At 38.3% G+C, this 21,000-nt stretch overlaps 1 protein-coding gene and 1 long non-coding RNA gene across 2 annotated transcripts in view; one reads left to right on the top strand and one right to left on the bottom strand.

Moving 5' to 3' along the window:
- The window catches only part of LACTB (lactamase beta), a 23,443-nt gene extending 12,479 nt beyond the window's left edge, over positions 1-10,964 (bottom strand). The window contains exons 1-5 of the mRNA XM_020968649.2: positions 10,556-10,964; positions 9,596-9,662; positions 6,808-6,998; positions 6,149-6,500; positions 4,929-5,094 (exon numbers count right to left, since the gene is read on the bottom strand). Of these exons, the coding sequence (XP_020824308.1) occupies positions 4,929-5,094; positions 6,149-6,500; positions 6,808-6,998; positions 9,596-9,662; positions 10,556-10,915 (1,136 nt within the window). The 5' untranslated portion in view covers positions 10,916-10,964. The remainder of the gene's footprint in view (positions 1-4,928; positions 5,095-6,148; positions 6,501-6,807; positions 6,999-9,595; positions 9,663-10,555) is intronic.
- Positions 10,043-21,000, top strand: part of LOC110195750 (uncharacterized) — a 27,218-nt gene continuing 16,260 nt past the window's right edge. The window contains exon 1 of the long non-coding RNA XR_013485329.1: positions 10,043-10,351. This is a non-coding gene — a long non-coding RNA (uncharacterized LOC110195750). The remainder of the gene's footprint in view (positions 10,352-21,000) is intronic.

Below are 21,000 nucleotides of genomic sequence, written 5' to 3'. Positions count from 1 at the left end.
GGTCAGCTCCTACTTCCTATTCACTGTTCTGTGCTCCTTAAAAGTAAACTAATCAATTGTCTAGGAACTCCCAACAAAAAAACACAAGAGTCAATCACAAATTCATGCCTTCTCTGACTCCCTGGCAGACTACTTACAAAAGTATTTGTGTAACTGGGACATTAAGATTTGGCAGCAGCATGGATATGTCTGTTCAAATTTTAGAGAATACATAAATAAGAAACAAGAAATCTAATGGTGCAACTATGATGTAGTAGAAAGAGCAGAGACTTGGAGCCTAACAAGACCTAGCTTAAATCCTAACACTGACACTTATTAGTTGTGTGATCCTGGACAAGTCACTTAACCCTGATGAACCTCAGAAGGATAATACCTATCGTGCTTGTTGTTGCCAAGATCTAGTATGATTTTATTTGTGTGTATTCATATACATATATATGGTACTTGCAAACCTCAAAGCTCTATATAAATTTCAGTTATTATTTATGGAATCTAATTCTTCTTCCACATGATAGTCTTTCAAATACTTTAAGACAGCTATCATGTTGCCCATAAATCTTCTATTCTGAACATCCCAGTTTCTTCAACTAATAATTATCATAGGACATGAACTCTAGGCCTTTCTCTGGACATACCAATTTATCAATGTCCCTCCTGAAATCTGGAACCTAAATTGAAAGTAATACTTCGAATATGTGAAATCTCACTAGGGCATAATACAATGATAGTGCTACCTTACAAGGTATTAGTGTTTTTCCCTAGAGAAGAGAAAATGTGAAGGTGGAGGGAGTCAGGGAAGATGACAGTTATGTTTAAATAACTGAAGGGATGTTTTGTAGAAGAAGGAAGAGAAATGTTTCTCTTGGTCCCAGACAGCAGAAATAATAAACTTAGGCTTAAGGTAAAAATAATCTTAAAAATTATAACTATTCAAAAGTCTCTGCCTTGGGAAAAAGTAGGTTCCCCTACCTAGAAGTATTCAAGCAAAGGCCACTTCTGAGATTTGTAGTAGAAAGCTTATATATAGAGAGAATGGACTTAAACACTGTTTTAAAGATATTTCCCTGCATAAGACTTTTCTATGCTTCTTCATTATAAACTGGATCAAGTCTAAACACCTTAGCTTTTACCATTCAAGGTCTGCTACAATCTGGCCTCAAACTACCTTCCCAACCTTTTATCCCCATTGTTCCTCTACTGTACATGTTAACTAATCTGGGCTATTCACTGTTCCCTGAATACACACTGACATGACGCTCCAAAAAAAATACAGGTAACTCTTACAATGTCCTTTTTGTAAAATAACACTATAAAGCATAAATTTTAAGAAAGATTATAGGCATAAAACATTGAAAATAGCATCAGATACCTTTTGTCTCTTTAAAAATCACAAATGGGCTTCTATGGTCACTTTTCCCCTCATGATTATGAAGAAAGCATTACTATTGGACTTTAGGGGGCCAAAACATAAACCAAAAAATTTCTCCAGGTATATCTGAGGTCAGATAAAAAACAAACCATGCTGAATTACATGAGAACATTCATTTATCTAACATTTTCTTCTTCTCCCAGAGTGCTACTCTATTTTAAAAGCTGTATTCCAACTAGCCTAAAATGAATTACTTCTCTCTAAGAAGACTACATATTATAAATCAAAACTCTGGGAGAAAAAAGTGGAAGGACACTTTAACATAAAAATAGAAACTCTTTGGCACAGAATAGAAACTGCTTAAAAGAAGTTAAAAACAATACTACATTTGCTATTTCTGTAATCATGTGTCTGAGACCAATGAGCAACAAATTCAAATTCTTCATGCAAGTAACCCATTTTAACAATATAGCTTTTTTCTCTCTCAGGTTAGAGAAGTTAAACTCAATGGGTACAAATTGACCCTTCCTATGTATAGGAATACATAGTACTAAATAATACAGATCCATCGACAAGCATTTCTTAAATGCCTGCCATGCTAAGGCACTATGCTAAGTACTGGGAATATAAATACAAAGAATGAGATTACCTTCTAGGAGCTTATATTTTAACAAAGGATACAAAACTGCATATATCAGTACATACAGAATATAAAGAAAATAAATACAAGGTAGTTAAAAATGTAAGACAGTTCTAGAGGGAGGCCACTAGAAGTTGGGGGGAAAGGGAAGAAATGGAAAGGTCTTCATGAAGAAGGTGGTTCTTTAGCCATGTTTTGAAGAAATGGAAAAATTATATGAAGTGGAGGTGAGGCGGGAAGTGCATTCAAAGCCTGAAAGATGTGAGATGAAATGTTATGTGTGAGGAATAGCAGTCTGACTGGATGTGGGAGAGGGAATAACGCATAATGAGGATGAAAGACAGCATGGGGCTAGGTGGTGAAGGACTTTAAAAGGTAAACAGAAAAGTTTAGATTTTATCCTCAAGACAATAGGGAGCCACAGAAGTTTACTGAGTAGGCAGTGATAAAGTCACATCTATACCTAAGAGAAAGCAAATCTATACCTAAGAAAAAGCACTTTGGCAGCAATGTGTAAGAAGGCCAAGAAACCAATCAGTCTAGGTGAGAGATGATGAGGATCTCAAATATAGTGGCAGTTGTTTCACCAGAGAGGGAGATATTTGGGGAGGTAGAAATGTTAAGATTTAGCAAATACTGGATTTGTGGAGTGAGAGAGTGAAGAGTCCAGAGTAGGGGTGGAGAACCAGCAGCCTCAAGACCCTGGTCCACAGTGATGCCAAGATTATGAACCTGGGTGACTTGAAGAATACTGAGATCTTCAATGTAAATAGAAAACTTTAACAGAGGGGTAGGTTTGGAGGCAAGATAATGATTTCTGTAACTAATATCCTTATTTTTTCTACACTACATTTTTGAAATAGATTTTTACTGATACCTTTTGGTTTTATACTGCCCTTATCTTATCTATATCCCCTCCTCCTCTTTAGCAGTCGTCCTTTGTAAAAAATATTTTTTTAAAAGAAAGGAAAACTTTTTGATGAATCCATCAGTTTTGTTCATTCTCCTCCCCCTTCTTCCAACTTTTATTTTCTTTTTTAAAATTACTCTTTGTTATTTAGGATGGCTCTCTGGGAGGGAAAGAAAGATACTGGGAGATTGAGACTATGCAAAAACAAGAGATATCCATAAAGATTTATTTTTAAAAACAAGAAAAAAAAATCAGTAAAACCAATCAACATATCAAAAAATAAAATCTGATGTTATACACAAGGTTCCACACTAAGAGATCTTTGCAAAAATGAACAAGGAAGTTTCTTCTCATATCTCATTGGGGACAAACTTGTTTTTCATAATTTTGCAGTATCTATAGAACTCAATGTCAGATTAAAAAAAACTAGATCTCAAATGTTTTTGTTTGCTCATGAAATTTTTGTCAATTTTTCCTCACACTTTCCTAAGTAATACTGCATCTGATGAAAGTAAGCTGCTTAACAGTTATAAAAGGTATAGTATTATGAGCCATTTTACTAAAATTCTTCCTTCATTTCCAGTCTTATTTCTTTTACAGCCAAGAAAGTGCTTTTAAGTTCTAAGCTGAATTGCAGCGAACATTTTAAATCTTCAAGAACGAGCTGAAGGGCAGCTAGATGGCGCAGTGGATAGAGCACCAGACCTGGCGTCAGGAGGATCTGAGTTCAAATTTGGCCTCAGACTAAACACTTGACACTTACTGGCTGTACGACCCTGGGTAAGTCACTTAACCTCAACAGCCTAAAAAACCCAAAACAACAAAACAAAAAACAAGCTGATAGTTTAAAAAAATTACACACATCTTTTTTTTTCTTTTTGGCTAGGCAAAGGGGTTAAGTGACTTGCCCAGGGTCACACAGCTATTAAGTGTCAAGTGTCTGAAGCCAGATTTGAACTTAGGTCCTCCTGACTTCAAGGCTGGAGCTCTATCCACTGCACCACCTAGCTGCCCCGATTTCATACATTTAAAATCTATTACTTAATCAGTGGGAAAAGGAAAGAGATTCAAAAATTTTGGTGACTGATTATTTTTGGAAGACATTAAAAGTATATGTCCTAAAATTCTCTTGCATGATAGCTACTATTGGGACGCTTGACAAAAGTAAGTTTTAATCTTGTTAAATATATAACCATTCTTTAAATAATACTTAGGCACATAAAAAATGGATGAATGAAAAAGCACAGTTAACATAAAACCTCATCTCAGCTACTGGTTTCAAGATTCTTTCCTGGTAGACCTCTCATAAATTAGACAACTAATAAAAATGACTGAATTGAATTGCATTTCTTCTCTTAACTCTAAAAGGTAGAAGAAAGGAAAATCAGTCAAGAACTGAAATAAATGGCAAGTTAATTTAATAAATGTTTGTTAAATTAGCAAATTTTATAATTTTAACTATGGACAGTCAATTTGTGGGACCCAAGGGAGATATTTATTCAACCTGGTCTCAGATTATCTTTTGAGTCTCACTGTGCATTACTGCACTCCCAATCTAACCAAACTGATGCTCTGTACCCCCCACATATTTCTTAAGCATTTAAAAAACTCACTAAGCTGATAATATCAAATTGAATGTGAAGATTTTACATAAATCATTAACAAGTCATTGCTTAGGCAATTCACCTGTAATTTTCTTCATGCAGAAAGGTAATTTCTTCAGGTACTTCAAATTAGGTAATTTCAAATCAACTTCATGGTTAAATTTAAAATTTGTAAAAGTGAGGAATAAAATATTCTAAATGTGTTAAATTTTCAGCCTCTAAATTAAAAAAAAATCCTTCTGTAATACTTCGTAAACATGTCTTACTTCATTTTACAAATAGGAAGATAAAGGTATGGAAATACTCTCCCAGTGTGCAGAGAGCATTGTGACTAAATTCACAAACTACATAAACATTATAAGACACCAGAGAATCATACAACACAAAGAGGAAATACTCATTTACCTTGCTCTATTGTAAATCATCGGCTCATATTCTTCTTGCACAGTTGTTACCATATCCAAGTCATGGAATATTTTCTGCATATAGTCCAAAAACTTCTGTCCTGAAGCTCTTTCTACAACAGCTGCCAGCAGACTGTATCCAAAAGTTGAATACAAAAACTGACTACCTTGAGACATGAGTGCAAGAAAAAAAAACTCATTATTTTAAAATAAGTTACCATTGTTTTGACATATAGGCACTCCATAAAAAAATACTGAAAAAAAAACCAGCCCATTTTTTTTTAACCAGAACATCTTATTCTGACATCATAAGAAAGGTCATGAAAATTTTTTTTGGCCTTGCAAATTGCTTTCAAAAGTCATCAGCCTTAAAAAATGTGCACAGTTTCACCCAGGTTAACCAGTGCTACTTCTCTTTCTTCTTGTCTCACCTACCTCACAAGGTAATTATGAGAATCAAATGAAGGTAAGTACAAGGATATGAAAATATAAGCATCTGCCTGTAGTAAAAGTACCCAAGCAAAGATTTATATGAACTGATCATCTCTAGTCTTTCCTTGTGATAAAACAAAAACCAAAATAAAAGGAAGACAATTAAATTTCTTTTAGTTCCACTGCTTGGTTAAGTCACTAGCTGATTTCTTTTAGATACTTGGTATATGGAACAAGAATAATTTTCAAGGTTAATATATGGATAAAACACTCTTATAATTGAATGGAATTCCTAGTCATCATATTGAAAAATCAAAAATGAAATATTATCAAAACATATCACAATTTTATGTAATTATATATTTTATCAAAAAGAATATATAATTTGGTTTATAGAAATTACTGCTAATAAAGGGATTTTTCTTCAAAAGCTATTATATAGGGAAATAGTTGCCTATAATTTAGTCCATTTCTGTTTAACATATTGAATTATACTTTGAAAACTATTATTTACCAAATTTCTACACAGGAAAGACATAGTAAATCACATCACTAACAGAATGAAATTACATGGTATCCTTAAATTGGGCTAACTTTAAATGATTTGTGCTACTAAATGCTGCTCCTTGTGAGGCTCTAGCATTGAACAGGCATGAAGTTTCACTTGCAGCAGAACACACACAATCTTTACTCCTAATTAATGCATGGAAGATAGTATCATTTAGGATATCCTGAATTTATTTAGTAGAAACAATGACTACTTCATTAAGAAACAGAATCAATACTCACCTGGTTTAAAGAACAAAGGATCATTTTTAAATAATCTTAGAGACTCAATTGAATTTTCAAACTTTTCTTTCAAATATAATTCATCTTGTTCAAAATCATTCTTTTTCTTGCCAGGTTTTGAATTTCGGCATTTGGCTTCACTATCTTGCTCTGTCTTAGCTTTGGCAAATTCACTCTTTTCATTACTTTTGCCTCCTATTTCTTTCAAGTCTTTGTCTTGGTTGAATTCCATTGTTTCTTTCATCTTCTTCAGAGCTTTATAAGCCTTCTCTTCTTTCACTTTTTTCATATCCTTCTCATAGTGGCGAATTCCACTTAAATGAGAAATCAATAATCTTGTTGTGACAGAAACCTAATTTTTAAAACATGTAAATTCAAATAGTACATTAATCTACAAAGCTGAAACATGTTAAACTAGAAAGGTCACTTTAAAAAAACATACAAAGAAAGCATAATGTAACTATCTTATTTTCCAGTTCTGGAACACAGTAAGAACAATAGTTTTCTTTGCAGGTTTCAAGACCCAAAGCTGAAAGGAAAACCTGTCATTAGTATTTAATGCAAAAGAAAAAAAGATAAGCTATAAAATATTCTGCCACACCCAAGTATAATCCAAAATAAACAATATGACATGTCTGTGATGAAATGTGAATTTCTACCTTTTCACCTTCATATTCTTTCTCTGGAAATTCAGGAACATATTTCTGTACTGGAATATCAAGATCCAATCTGCCCTCTTCCCATAATTTCGCAATAGCCACCATGGTAAGACTTTTGCTGATGCTAGCAATTCTCATCACTGTTTCTGGTTTACATGGAACTCTGTTCTCTACATCAGCATAACCCAAACCTTTAACGGAAAAAAAATTGTTATTAATATATATAAGTGAACTTTAAGTATATTCTAGAACAGAGGTATCAAATGTTCTCTTTTGTGAGCCCAGCAAGATTAAAACATAATTGAGAAATATTTAACAAAATAAATAAAAACACAATAGAACATAATGTTGATATGTAATTTGTAAGTCAATACCTAGCCTTAGGAATCCTTATGTAGGTTTAGTTGACACCAATGTTTTAGAAAAACTAAGATATTTACATTTAGCATGTGGCACAAAATGTATTTGCAGGAAATCTTAAATTGCTTGTTTGAGCTCTTACATTATCAACTAAGAAGCACAAGGATTCAAAAAGTCTTTACACTAACATGAAACCAAATACTAATACAAGCTGACTCAAACCAAAATTATACCTTACTATCTACATATTTATTATATAATCCTCCATTTTATCAACATAATTTGCTTTATTTAATGCTGAGTAATTAAACAAAATGTCATCTTAAAAAAGCTAATTATCTTATATTTTAAAATAAATTGCTCAGTACTGTTCATAGTAAACAAAATGTCCTCACAAGATGCCATTTATTCCTGGTTTCACATCAAGAGGACATTAGAAGACTTCTCTGATACTGATTCTTTTTTTTTTTTTTGGCTAGACAATGGGGTTAAGTGACACTTGCCCAGGGTCACAGAGCTAGTAAGTGTTATGTGTCTGAGATCGGATTTGAACACAAGTCCTCCTGAATCCAGGGCTGGTGCTCTACCCCCTGCGCCACCTAGCTGCCCTCTGATACTGATTCTGTAGAAGTGAACATCAAACGATTTCCTGCACATATAATTCAGTTCACTATCTACTTAATCCAGATACAAATAAAAAGAAAAAACATTTGGCCTGAGGCTCCTGCATCAATGACATCTCCTCCTTAGTAAATTTAGGGTTAAGTAAATACTCTTTATCAACTTTTGGGGATTAGGTCACATCTTCTAGAAAGCCTGAGATAGAAATATAAGAGATGACTGTCTTGACAAATAATATTGATAATGAAATAAAAAAAAAAACCTGGGTATGTGACTTGTATAGCCAAAAACTCAGGCCACAGGAATTGGAGGTATTTACCCTGGAGAAAAGATTATTTAGGAGAAGATAACTATTTTCAGGTATTTAAAGGGCTGGTACAATATAAGAGAGATTAATTTCACTTGGCCTCAGGATTTAGAGCCAATAGGTATAAATTCTAAAAATTTAGGTTTATCATAAGGAAAAAAATCCTAACAATTAAGGCTATCCAAAAGTGGAACAGACTTTCTCTCTCTCACCTCAAGCAAAGGCTAAATGACCACTTGTCAAGTATATTTTATATTACAGGGGATTTGAGTATTTATGCATGGGTTGAACTAAAAGGCTGAAGAAGTCCCTTCCAAAACTGTGACTGTTGCAAACACTAAACTCTTACTGTATTTTATTAAAGATGCAAAATAACAATTTTATAGTCATAAAGCAAAAAATAAAATACAAGTAAAAATTACTATGTACTAATCAAGTAAAGACTTATAAGTGAAATATTATGAAAGAACTGTTATATTTGGAGGATGATTGTTCTTTCCCATTAAATTCCTAAGCTTCCATTCTCCCATTCACTTTTTTTTTTGGAAGCAAGTGACTTGCCCAAGGTCCCTCCCATTCACTTTTACTCAAAATATCTACTGCTTCTGAATGTGGTCTATGTAAATCAACTACTCAGGTTATAGATAAATATTTTATGGATAAAAACTTTTAACTAGAAATTATATAATAAAATGTTTTATTAAATAAATATCTAAGTCAGAGACTCCACTGCCACCTTTAACAGATTTATAAAACTGTGGGTATATTTGCTTGTATTTATTTCTTATTTTTCCCTACATGCATGATGGCTCTGGCAATGGACATCACAACCCAAACTTCAACACAAGTACAGGGTGAAGTCTGGCAACACAAACAGGTGAGAGGCATCAAATGGCAGACAGTTACTGACAGTAACTGCTAGCTGCCAATCAAGGACTTCTAGGAAAAATTACTTTTGAAGGCTGGTCAAAACTTGAAAGCATCCATTAAATGTGCAATGGAGAAATGAACAGTCATGAAAGTATTTGTAAAGAGATTATGTGGTATGTGATTTACACTGCTTCATTCCAAATGATTTCTAGTTCTTTTGTTATTTTGTAATTGGTTTTCATTTCTTCTTGATGGACAGGAGCATAATTTTCTAAAAGTTTTCATGTTATAAATACTAATCCCTATCAAATTCAATCTATAAAATACCATTCAAGATTGTCTAGGAAATAAAGTAATAACACTGACCACCTTGTCCTAGCAGCAAAGCTTGGCTTAAAAAGTAACCTTCAAACTTCTTTTTGTCATTGGCTACCACATTTAAAATTTTGCATTTTACTAAAACAACCCAATCCTGTATTATATCAGGCACAGTCAATTCTGCTTTCCATTAACAATAGATCCATAATGATGAATGATTACTTGTTTCACACTGATTTATTTCAAGTAACAGTATTTCATTTGCAAAACTGACATTTTAAGACAAGTGATTTAGTATTTTCCTAAGCCCACCTTCTGACCAGACTTCTTTTCCATCTACAGAAACTCCAACTACTATGCCTGGTGCTCCCACCTCATCCTGTGCGTGGAGGGGAAAAAACAAACGAAACAAAACGAACAAACAAACAGACAAACAAATAACTCAATCAACAGCTTGATCACCAGATACTTTATCCAAAGTTTGGATTGGGAGCTCACCAGGTGGGGAACCTGACTCCTAAACCTAACTAACACTAATTGCTGGTAAATCAGCGCCTAAAGCACTCCACAACAGGTAGGGATGTGGGGCAAAAAATAAGGAAGATAAATGAAGGGAGGAAGCCAAGGTTGGATGATCACTTGTCAGGTATTTCGGTTTGGGTCTTTATGCACGGGTTGAACTACAAGGTCTCACAAGTCCCTTCCAAGCCTGTGACAACGTGTTGCAAACTCCAAACTTCCGTTTAAAGGGACCACTGGGTGTGCTTTATCTAAGTCAGGGAGGCAGAGAGCTGGGGAGGTGCTCCCGGAGGGCATTTCTGCCTAGGCAAGCAGAGTCAGCAGGCAGAGGTCCCGTTTGGGAAAGCACCTGACGAAGTTTCCCGGGCTGGGAGGAGGATGCTGCTACAGACGGGAGGCACAAACTCCGGGCGGAAAGAAAGGGCAGAACCCAGAAAACACGCCCACGAACCGTCCCAGAGCTTGCACAAGAAGACAAGTCGGGGGTGAGACTGGGAGAGGGAAGGACTGCCCGGCACTGCCATTTCCTTCCCCGTCGGGCGACCTCAGGCAAGTCACTTCGCCCCTCCGAGCCTCAGTTTCCTGACTTGTAAAAGGATGGAGATGCACTAGATGGGCCCTAAGGTCCTTTCGTGTGATACTACCTTTTTTGGGGGGATCCAAGGGCGCCCTGTTCCGAGGGCAGAGTTTTGGGTGCGGGGCTAAGGGTCCCCTCACTCCTCCCCTCCCCAGGAGCCCCGCCCCGGCTCGAACCTTGATCCGGTGCAGCAGGTCCCGGCTGCTCTCAATAGCTCTGGCGAAGCGCTCGGGGGACGGGGACGGCGGCGGCGCGGGCGGCTGCCAGGGGGGCAGGCCCGGGGCCGGGGCCGGGCTCAGAGGCTCGCCCAGGGGTGACTCGTCGGGCCGCGGCGCCCCGGGACTCGGCGCGGGAGTCGCGCCGCTCAGCCCGCTCGCCAGCTTCGCCCCGAGCACCAACCCCAACCCCAGCCCCAGCCCGCCGACCCAGCCGTGCCCCAGAGTCCACTTGGACTGCTGGTGGGACCAGCGCCGTTGCCCGCTCCAGCTCTCCGGGGGCACGGCCCGCCGCGTCGCAGCTCCCAGGAACCGGTACATGGCGGCGGCTGAGACCCGGACTACCCTGAGAGCTGGAGGCGGCGGCGGCGCGCGCGCCCGAGCTCGCGCCCAGCCCCAAGCAACTGACGGCGGAGCTGCCGAGCGCCGAACGCATCGAACCCTAAGCTGTCGCTCCTCTCGCCGTGTCGCCTCTCTTTACACTTGTGCTTTTCTTCCTTTCTTTTCCTTCTCCGTGGCCTCTGTCTCTGTGTTTCTGTTTGCCTTCTCTCCCTCTTCCTCTCTTCTTTCCCCCCTCTCTCTTCCCTCCCCTTTCTCCCCCCGTGTCTCTGTCTCTGTTTCTACTTTTTCCACTTTTTTTCTCCCTTCCTGTCTCGCTCTCCCTATTTTTTTCCATCATCTTTCTTCAGTTCCCCTCTCCCCCTTTTTCTCCCATTCATTTTTCCTCCTTTTTCCCACTTCTCCTCTCCCTTACTGCCATCCGTTTCTCTAGTTCCTTCTCCCTTCTCCTTTTCCCTCATTCATTTTTTGTCATCTTTATCTTCATCAGTTATCTCATTCATTCATAGGATTCAGAGCATTTTAGAATACAAAGAGATTTTAGAGGTCATTTAGTACCTTGCCCTTATTTTACAAATGAGAAAACTGAGACCCAGGGAGATAAATTGATCTGATCATTGGTCACACATTAGGTGGCAGAGCTAGGATTTGAACCTGATCCTTTGCATACCATTTTCGATCTTGGAATTGTGAAGAAAATTCTATAGAAGATAAAGCTCTATATCTGAACACGCGACTGTCTCTGGCCATTAAATAATCTAATCAGGGCCAGGAACTGAAAACCAGATACCAGTTAACTTTCTGGGGATTTGCATTGAAAGAGGACTTTTTACTTAGATCTCTGAGCTTATGAGTGAGTACTCCCTCCAGTCAGTTATAAGACCACTATCCTACATCTCCTCATCTGGTGAGACTCTCATTTATCTTTTCAAAATCCTTCATAAAAGAGCCACTTAAACTATTGGAGATCTGTCTGCTTCTTTCATTATCTCTGGAACGCAGTTGTATTATTTAGGTTGTCTATTGTCTCTCCTTCTTGCTACTTTTTTTCAGTCATATTTGTCCTAGATGATGTCTTTCATTCAGTCTCTACTTCAAGTCAATACTGGCAATATGAATGAATGGGAAAGTTTTTTCTTAAGTGCTTACTATCTTCCATGCCCTGTCCAGGATACAAATACAAAACTGAAGACAGTCCCTGCCCTCAAGGAATTTATATTCTAATGGGAGAGACAGCACACAAAGGGGAATAATAACCAAAGGGAAGAGGGTAATAAGCATTTATTAAGTACCTGCTGTGAGCCAGGCACTTTGCCAAGTGATGAGTGAAGATATGGGGGAAGATGACTGACATATACTATGCAGTGGAGGCAGTGACAGTATTGACTTGATTAGGTTCCAGAACTTAAAAAAAAAAATTGGGGAGGTGGAGAGAAGGAGGGCTGCTGGGGAATATGAAGAGGAGAAACCAAGGAATAAACTGAGGCATAGTTGGATTGGGCCTGGCGTGATATAGGGAGTCATTAGAGTCACCAATCAGATGACTGGGGGATAAATGCTGCATATTTTTGAAGGTACTTTGGGTTACATGCAATTTTTATTTTTCTGAGATCGTATTGTTCCATGCTTCATAACCACATTGCATGTTGGGAAAATACTAGTGTTAAAGAGATGGAAAATCATGACTGTGAGCAACTTAGGATCTTTGAAAGTATAATGCAATTCCAAAAATTTGATAAAAATCCAATCTCTTCTTTCTACTCAATTCTTGGCCCAGATTATTGTCTATCTGTAGTACCTGTCTGAACTATATTAATATATTACTGATTGGCCAATTCAATGGGCTGTCTGTTCATCTGCCAGCAATATTCTAGGCTGATATAGGCTATATGTGTAGGATGATATTAAATGTATTTCCACCTTAGTTATGTTTGTGGTTGTCATCCATTTAGTTTTTGCAGTGTTGTTGCTTAAACTGATTTATTTGTCATAAGTGTGGAATTCATTAAAAAGGTAGTAGTCCAGAGTTTGAAGCAATTACTGCCATTGTTATCTGTGAATAGGGGTATTTGGGGAACCTCACCATTAATTGAATACCCTCCTTTTGTTTGGTTGCTGTAATGGGTATCATCCATTTCACTTTTGAATATCTTTGTTGTTGTTGTTGTTAGTATTTAGCAACTTATATAACAAAAGTTATCTACATATTTTCATCTAACAAATTTATGTAATTAAACTTATGCAGTGGAAATACTGGGGGTTTTTTTTGGAAGAAAGTCTTTGAAAATGGACAAGATCATGGATGGCATATTTACCAAAAAACTTCATTAGCAAGCAGTGATGTAGATGCCTGCTTTCTCATCCCTGTAAAAGTTTTATGAGCATGGTCTGTGTGTGATTCGAGTCTGTGTATTGCAATTAACTGCAAAAGAGGAAGAGCCTTCCCCAGATTGAGAGAGGCCTAGCTGCTGCTCTTGGTTGCTAGTTAACTTCCTCCTTCACCCCAGCCAGGCTACAGAGAAGTCACCAGGACGTTTTCTGGTCATTGGTACAAAAAAGTTAGCTAGGATATCATTCACGGGTTTTGTTCTAGGGAACAAAAATTGACAAGGGTCTTATGTGACCATAAAGATGTTGTGGTCTCCTGTAGAAAACTGTCTGCAAAAGTCAGCATTCTCTCTCTCTCTCTCTCTCTCTCTCTCTCTCAAGGAAAAACACTCAATATGTCTCACACATACTCATATGTACACTGATCTCACTCTCCCAGCTCTAGATCTGCTTATATTTATTGCGGTTAACCTCTTTTTCCTTCTAGACCCTATGAGAGACTCAGAGCTGTGTTATTCAGATGTAGCATTTGTTAGGGTTTTATCACTGTTCCCAGAACTGAAATTGCTTCATGAGAGTGTCCCCTGGACCAAGCATATCCTCAATCTTACTGGTTTGCCACACAAGTTAAGAGTATCTACTTTTGGACGGTAATCCTTACTTTCCCCACACTTACAGGAATCAAAGTTCATCTTAAGGGTGAATGCGTTCTCTAGAGATCTACACTCAGATCTCTCTCTCTCTGTCTCTGTCTCTGTCTCTCAGTGTCTCTGTCACACACACACACACACACACACACACACACACACACACACACACACACACACACACACACACTGCCTCATACTCAGCTTCCACACTGTCACATCTCTCTGTCCACACTCCATTCTTTCTGATTCACATGGCTAATCACTCTGAAAACACTAACCCTTTAGACACATGATATCCATCCTACTCTTTGTCTCAAAATCCCATGGGTGATATCCTAGCTACCTCTTTTGCACCAATGACCAAAGAACGTCCTGAATCATCTGTAGCCTGGTTGTGGGGGAAGAAGGAAGTTAACTAACCACTAAGAGCAGTAGCAAGTCTTCTCTGACATTGGGGAAGGCTGTTACCCCTTCATAGTCAGTTCTAATACATACGTAGAGAATGATTATAAAACTTTCAGAGATGAGAAAGCAGACATCTGAGACTGTTTGATGATGCTTTTTGTTAAAAAAAATGCCATCTGTGATCTTTTCCCATTGTTTTGGAATAGAAAGCTAGCAAACTCAAAAAACCCCCACCTCTTTAGGAGTGTGGCAGGTGGGTGGGAAGGATAGTTTTGGGCAGATGTAGGCTTTCCTAGAACTTCTTAAATTATATCAAGTATGTGGCTGCCTCCTCCACTAACTGGCCCTATGTCAATGTGATACAAGTGGGGGAAGATGGAATTAAGAAGATTTGGCAACTGATTAGATATGAGGTATGGTAGAAATAGAGATTTCAACTGAGTGTTAAGAGAATCATGATGTCCTTAACAAAAATAAGGAAGTCAAGAATGGAGTGATTGTTTTTTGTTTTTTTTCCCTTTTTTAAAAGAAAGATGATAGGCTTGGTTTTAGACATTGAATTTGAGGTGCCAGTGGTACATTCAGACAGAGATGTCCAGTAGGCTATGTGAAATAGTCTGGAATGTAGAAGAGAGATCAAGATTGAGCATACATATTCTTCACAGAAGTCTATGGTTGGAATTGTGAAATTGAATGATTACTGAGGGAGACAGCCTTGAGAAATGCCAATATTTTGATCATGACAGGTGGAAACAGAGAAAGAGCAGTCACAAACCTAATATGTTCAAAATAAAACTCATTATCTTTCATCCCAAGCACTCCTCTCTTCCCAGCTTTGCTGTTATTGTCAAGAGCAGCACCATCTTCCCTGTCATATGGGCTTGAAACCATAGTATCATCTTTAATTCCTTATTTGCACTCACCCCATATATCTTCTCTGTTGCTAAGTCTTGTCATTTCTACCTTAACAACAGCTCTCATATATGTTCACTTTTCTCTATTCACACAGCCAACACTCTGGTGCACTCATCTTCTTACACTTGGATTACTACAATAGGCTTCCAGTTGGACTTCCTGCCTCCAGTTCTCCCCACTCAAGTTCATCCTCCACTCAGCTGCCAATCATATTACTAATTACCCCCTAAATTATCTCCACAAGGAAATGTGAAATCCTCTATTTGGCTCTTCAAACCCTTCAGAACCTAGCAGGGTTTGTCCTCAAGTGTGGCCCTTTGACTGAATCCAAACTTCACAGAACAAATCCCTTTAATAAAAAGATTTGTTCTGTGAAACAGATTCAGTCAAAAAGTCACACCCAAGGACCTAGAGGGTCACATACGGCCTTGGGGCCGCAGGTTCCCCACCCCTGAGTCTAGACCCTTTCTAGAGTCTTTTTGGTCTTCTTAAATTTTACTACCCTTCACTCATTCTATGATCCAGCAGCATTGGACTTCTTGCTGTTTCTTACACATAATTCTGTACCATGAACCATCTCTTAACTTGGGACCTTGTTGTTGACTGTCCCCCATGCTTGGAATGCTCTTGCCTCACCTCTGCATTCCAGCTTCCCTGGTTTCCCTCAAAGCTCAAATCCTAACTTCTGCAAGAGGCTTTTCTGATCTCCCTCCTCTCTCTCCAACCAAGTGTCTTCCCCCTAAGATTATTTCACATTTATACTATATAGCTTGTATGTACATAATTGTTGCTATGTTGTCACCCCGGTAGGATGTGTACTCCTTAATATAAGCATGATTTTAGCTTTCTAAAGCAAGAAACTGCAATTTCAGGGAAGCCAAGGGTGGGAAACATATCAGTGTCAAATGCTCTAATAGCTCAAGTATAACAAGGAGCAACCAAGAGCCATTTGAGATCTTGATTAGGAAGTTATTTGTGACTTCTAAGAGAGCAATTCTATTAGAGGACTTAGGGGTGGAAGCCAGACTGTCAGGGATTGAGGAAGCAGTGAGGAAGTGAAAGGGAGTGAATATAGACTCCTCTTTCTAGAAGTTTGGCCGTGATAGGGGAAAAAACAAGATAGGATTGTAGCTCAATTGAGGACAATTTATTTTATTCTTTTTAGTATAGTGGAGACCTGGACATATTTGTAGGCAGAAAGGAAAGAGTTAGTGAAAAGAGAGAGGTTAAAAATCCAATGGGAGGCCAATAGAAGGGGTAGAAATAATTAAATCACTAAGACTCCAAAGGGATTGGGAAAGAGTGGGATCAAAGGCTTACCAGAAGAGGTTAGCCTTGGTGAAAGGGAGGACTATTTTTCACTCTGAGACTGAAGACTTTCATCTAAGAGCAGGAAATAATGGCAGCACAAACTCAGGTTCAAGCTTGCCTAGGCAGGACATGTGTTGATGACCCATGGACATAAGCTGCCCCTCACACTGCTGAACTCTGAGGAAACTGATCAAAATGGTCCTACCGTGATTCTAATCCATAATGAAAGGGGGTGGGTTGCTTTTGTACATTTGATGAGTCATCGGCTCTTCAGCTCTGCTGCCCATAAGGAGACTCTTCAAAGTGCAAATTCCCCAGGAATGACAACTCTAAGCAGGCTGCCTGGATGACCCTTGATTCACATTGCTTTCTGAGGAAGATGAAGCTTTAGAAACTAAGCTAGCTTTATGACCAGTCAGGTATAGATGGCTTTAGAGTAGCATGCTTACCTGAGAATGCTTTATGCTAGTCATAGTTGACCTCAATGAGAATAAACTCCATGCAAAATTGTATGGCTTTTGGTCAAAGTCAATTGGTCATAGATCTAGAGCTAGCCATGGACCTTAAAGCTAGTAGTTTAATTCCTTCATTTTGTAGCTGCAGAAGCTGAGGCTTGGGGAGGATAAGTGAATTGCCCCCATCAGGTCAGAGTGTTAGAGGTGAGATTTGATCCCAGACTCCTCTGGCATCAGAGCCTGTGTTCTTTCTACTTCCTTGTCAGCCATATGGAACGATGGTTATGTTGTGTTGATATCATAGAGCTATCTGATGTTTTGAAAGTTAGTGTTAGCTTGGCACAGTGGATAGAGCACGGCCCTAAAGTCAAGAGGACCTGAGTTCAAATGCAGCCTTAGACCAAACACTTGACACTTACTAGCTGTGTGACCCTGGGCAAGTCACTTAACCCCAATTGCCTTAAAAAAAGAAAGAAAGTTAGTATTAGCTGGATTCCAGGCAACTAATATTTACATATAATTGCTAAGAAAAGTCAAAAGGCTTTGCCAGAATTCAGATACTTTAGGAGCTTTACTAAGAATTGCTATCTTGAGTGTTGGGAAATTACTTCTTTCTTCCTCATGAATCTCTGAAATGAAAATGCTGGTGACTGTTAGAAAAAAAAATCAAGTGTCTAAATTTAAGCTCTCCTTTTTATTTTAAGAATCTTACTAACATTATTTTCAGGAGTGTATCAGCCAAAAATATCACCAAAAACAGAGCTACCAGTGAGGGGTGCTGAGCTGGGTGATGAATGCCTTACCGTATCTGGAGGAGAGCTCTGGGAATTCAGCTCAAGGAATCTTGGACTCTTTCCCTGCTTTTGATGATGTTTTGAACTGTAGAATCTGGCAATCAGTCAAACCAAATAACTTTGTTGTGCAAAATCCAAAACAGCCCAGATGACATACATATAGTTTGCTGCTTTGCAAGTTATTATTTTTTAAAGGGAATATCTCCAAACACTTGTGCCTGTTTCTTGTTAATTAGTTTTGCATTCTGGGAATCCACATCTGAACTTTCTTGTCATGCTTTCCTATAACCAGGTATTTAGATAATGATCAACTACTGGGTTTTAAAAATTAAGCTCTTTGGCTGCATATGTCCTCACTGACTCTTCTTAATGCTGTAATTAAAGTGGCCTCCTCATGAAATCAGTTTTCTTCAGAGGAATATCTGGTTTGATTCTGCAGTCTATCACAGTGTGGCAGATGGAAGCATTCTATGGGTTTATACTAGAGTAGAAGAGATGTTATAATAATTCACATAAACACAAATTTTATGTGATTTTCTCCATATTCTGTGAAGTGCAAGTATCATTATCCTCATTTTACATATTAGGAAACTGAAGTTTAGAGAGGTTAAATATTTGGTCCATGGTTACAGTGGTAGTTTAGAAAATTTCTCAGTTTTCTAGGGTTAGCTTTTCCCAGGAGGGGCTATCTCTGTTCTGGACATACCCCCTTATCATGCACAGTCTTCTGTACCCTGATATCTGGAATGTTCCTCATTGGAAAATTCTAGCTTACTTGGTAGTTTCCTGCTTGTGACATCAAGGAGGGCAGTGAGATCTTGCTAATGACTCCCACCCTTCCTCATAAAACCCCTAGTCTTCTTTTTTACTTTTTAATTCAATTTTATTTTATTTTCAGTTCTGAATTCTCTTCCCTCCTCTCACCTTTCTCACCCAGTAAAAAAGCAAAAAAACCCAAAACCTATTACAAATATGTACAGTCATACAAAACAAATTTCCCACATTACCTATGTCCCCCCAACCCAAGATTGAAAGGGAGTTGAGAGAGAGAGCGCATTACCTCTTTATCTGGAGAAGTTTATTGTTTCATCATGGTTGGTCATTGTGTTGATCAGAATTCCTAAGTCTTTCAATATTGACTACTTTTATGATATTGTTGTTAGAGTATAATTGTTCTCTGGAAAATCCCTAGTCCAGGAATGAAAGAAGAAAAAAATTATGCTAAGTGCTGGGGATATAAATATAAAAGTGAAGACAGTTCTGGCTCTTAAGCAATTTACATTCTAATAGAAGGAAATAACACATTATGTCTTCTCAACTTGAGACAATGTATGGAGTGATATTAGACCCAGGAATCCCACCCACTGAACCTGGGAGGAGTGATAAGAACTTTGTGTAAAGATGATCTCCCCATGGGTTACCTTCTCCTACATTGGCCCGGGAAATCATCACAGTTGAGATTCTGGAAATACCCATAGTTGTTTCTTTTTTTCATTCTTCCTTAATTGCTCTTTTCAGCTAATTCCCTGAGTGGGGGGGGGATTTGATTATAGCAGCAACTAGGAATTTTTGCACCTCAGCAAATGTTTAATAATTGGCTCTCCAGTTGGAAAAATATGTACTCAGCACATTTCATCTCCCTTGCCTGGAATGTTCTCGCTCCTGATTCCTGTCTCCAAGCTTCCTGGGTCTTCCTTTCAAGACTCTACTGTGGGGGACTTCTTTCAGGACTCCTGAGTTAAGGCCAATTAAGTGTTTATTAAGCGCCTATTATGTGCCAGTAATTATATTAGTAGTTGGGAATACTGAGACAGAAGAGAAACAGTCCCTGCCCTCAAGGATCTTACATTCTAACAAGGGAAATGAGTACATGTATAGATATATACAAAATATATAAAGCAAACACAAAGAAATCTTGGAGCTGAAGGCACTAATAGCTGAGGGGACCAGAGATGGAGTCAAATTATTATAGGCTTACACAGCTGGAAAGGACCTGTGAAACTACCTTTTCCAACTCTTTAATTTTATGGAGAAGGAGACAGAGATTCAGTGCAAGTGTCCAAACAGTGTTAGAATTTTGTTCTCCATACTTTCAGTCTAGTCAAAGTTCTAAGGTGTCCATAGCCAGATTGTTGAAATTTGGCCTCCTTCCAGGAGGACAGAAGCGCTGACCCCCAGGGCAACTCGATGGCACAGAGATTAAGAGCCCTGGGCCTGGAGTCAGGAAGATGTGAGTTCAAATTTGACCTCAGACATTTACTAGCTATGTGACCCTTGGCAAGTCACTTAATCTCCATCTGCCTTACTTTCCTGCACTATATAAAATATGGCTACACCTACCTCACAAGTTGTTGTGAGGATTAAATGTGATAGTGTTTGAAAAAGTGCTTAGCATAGCATCTGGCACACAGTAGGCACTATATAAATATTCCCTTCTTCTCCCCTACCCTTTCAGTGCCTCAGGACACTGAATAAATAGGGAGGGGACTTCCCTAGTTTTTCCAAGATTGCCTTGGCCCCAAGCCCATTACAATCTGTCCAACTTTAGCCCACAAAGTTTAAGTAGCTCAGACTAGCAAAGATTCAAGGGATAAAATGAAGAAACTGAGGCCTAGATAGAAGTGACTTGTATAGGTCACATAGTAGTGTGTGGCAAGTAATATGGTCAGGATTCAAACCCAGATCCCCTGAATCCAAATTCAGTATTCTTTCTGTTCTACCATGGTGCCTCTCCATTGCCATTTTGTTATGGCCAAATTCCTTTGGAAAGACCAGGTAAGAATTTTTGCTTGCTTCTTGTTGTTTTAATCTGAATTTAGGGAGTGTTTATCTTGGGATGATGAGATGTTTCTGTCCTCTTGATTTTCATATTTTTATCTTACCCAATTCCCAGTCTTAATTATTATTATATTCTATATTATTAATATATTATTTTGAGAAGCCAGTGTTATTGTGAAAAGATCTCCTTTCTGGGTTCATATGGTGATAACTGATATGGTTTGGGGTCGCTGGGAACCTTGAAATGTCAGGGTATAGGGGTAGTCTGCCTGGAAAAAACTCAAGCGCTCAAGCCTTCTTTCAGTCAAAGTAAAGAGATAGAAGTGGGCTAGATTCCTAGTGAATCTGCACCTTGATGGGGGTGAGTTTGATACTTATATTAAAAAAAAAAAGACAGTGAAAAGGTCTGGATGGGATTAAGGAGTGGTAAA

Source organism: Phascolarctos cinereus, unplaced genomic scaffold (genome assembly GCF_003287225.1).
Source record: "Phascolarctos cinereus isolate Bilbo 61053 unplaced genomic scaffold, phaCin_HiC Scaffold_3;HRSCAF=262, whole genome shotgun sequence".
Classification (NCBI taxonomy): Eukaryota; Metazoa; Chordata; class Mammalia; order Diprotodontia; family Phascolarctidae; genus Phascolarctos; species Phascolarctos cinereus.
Note: the sequence above shows the minus strand (reverse complement) of the source record. Positions and strands in the feature narration are given on the sequence as shown.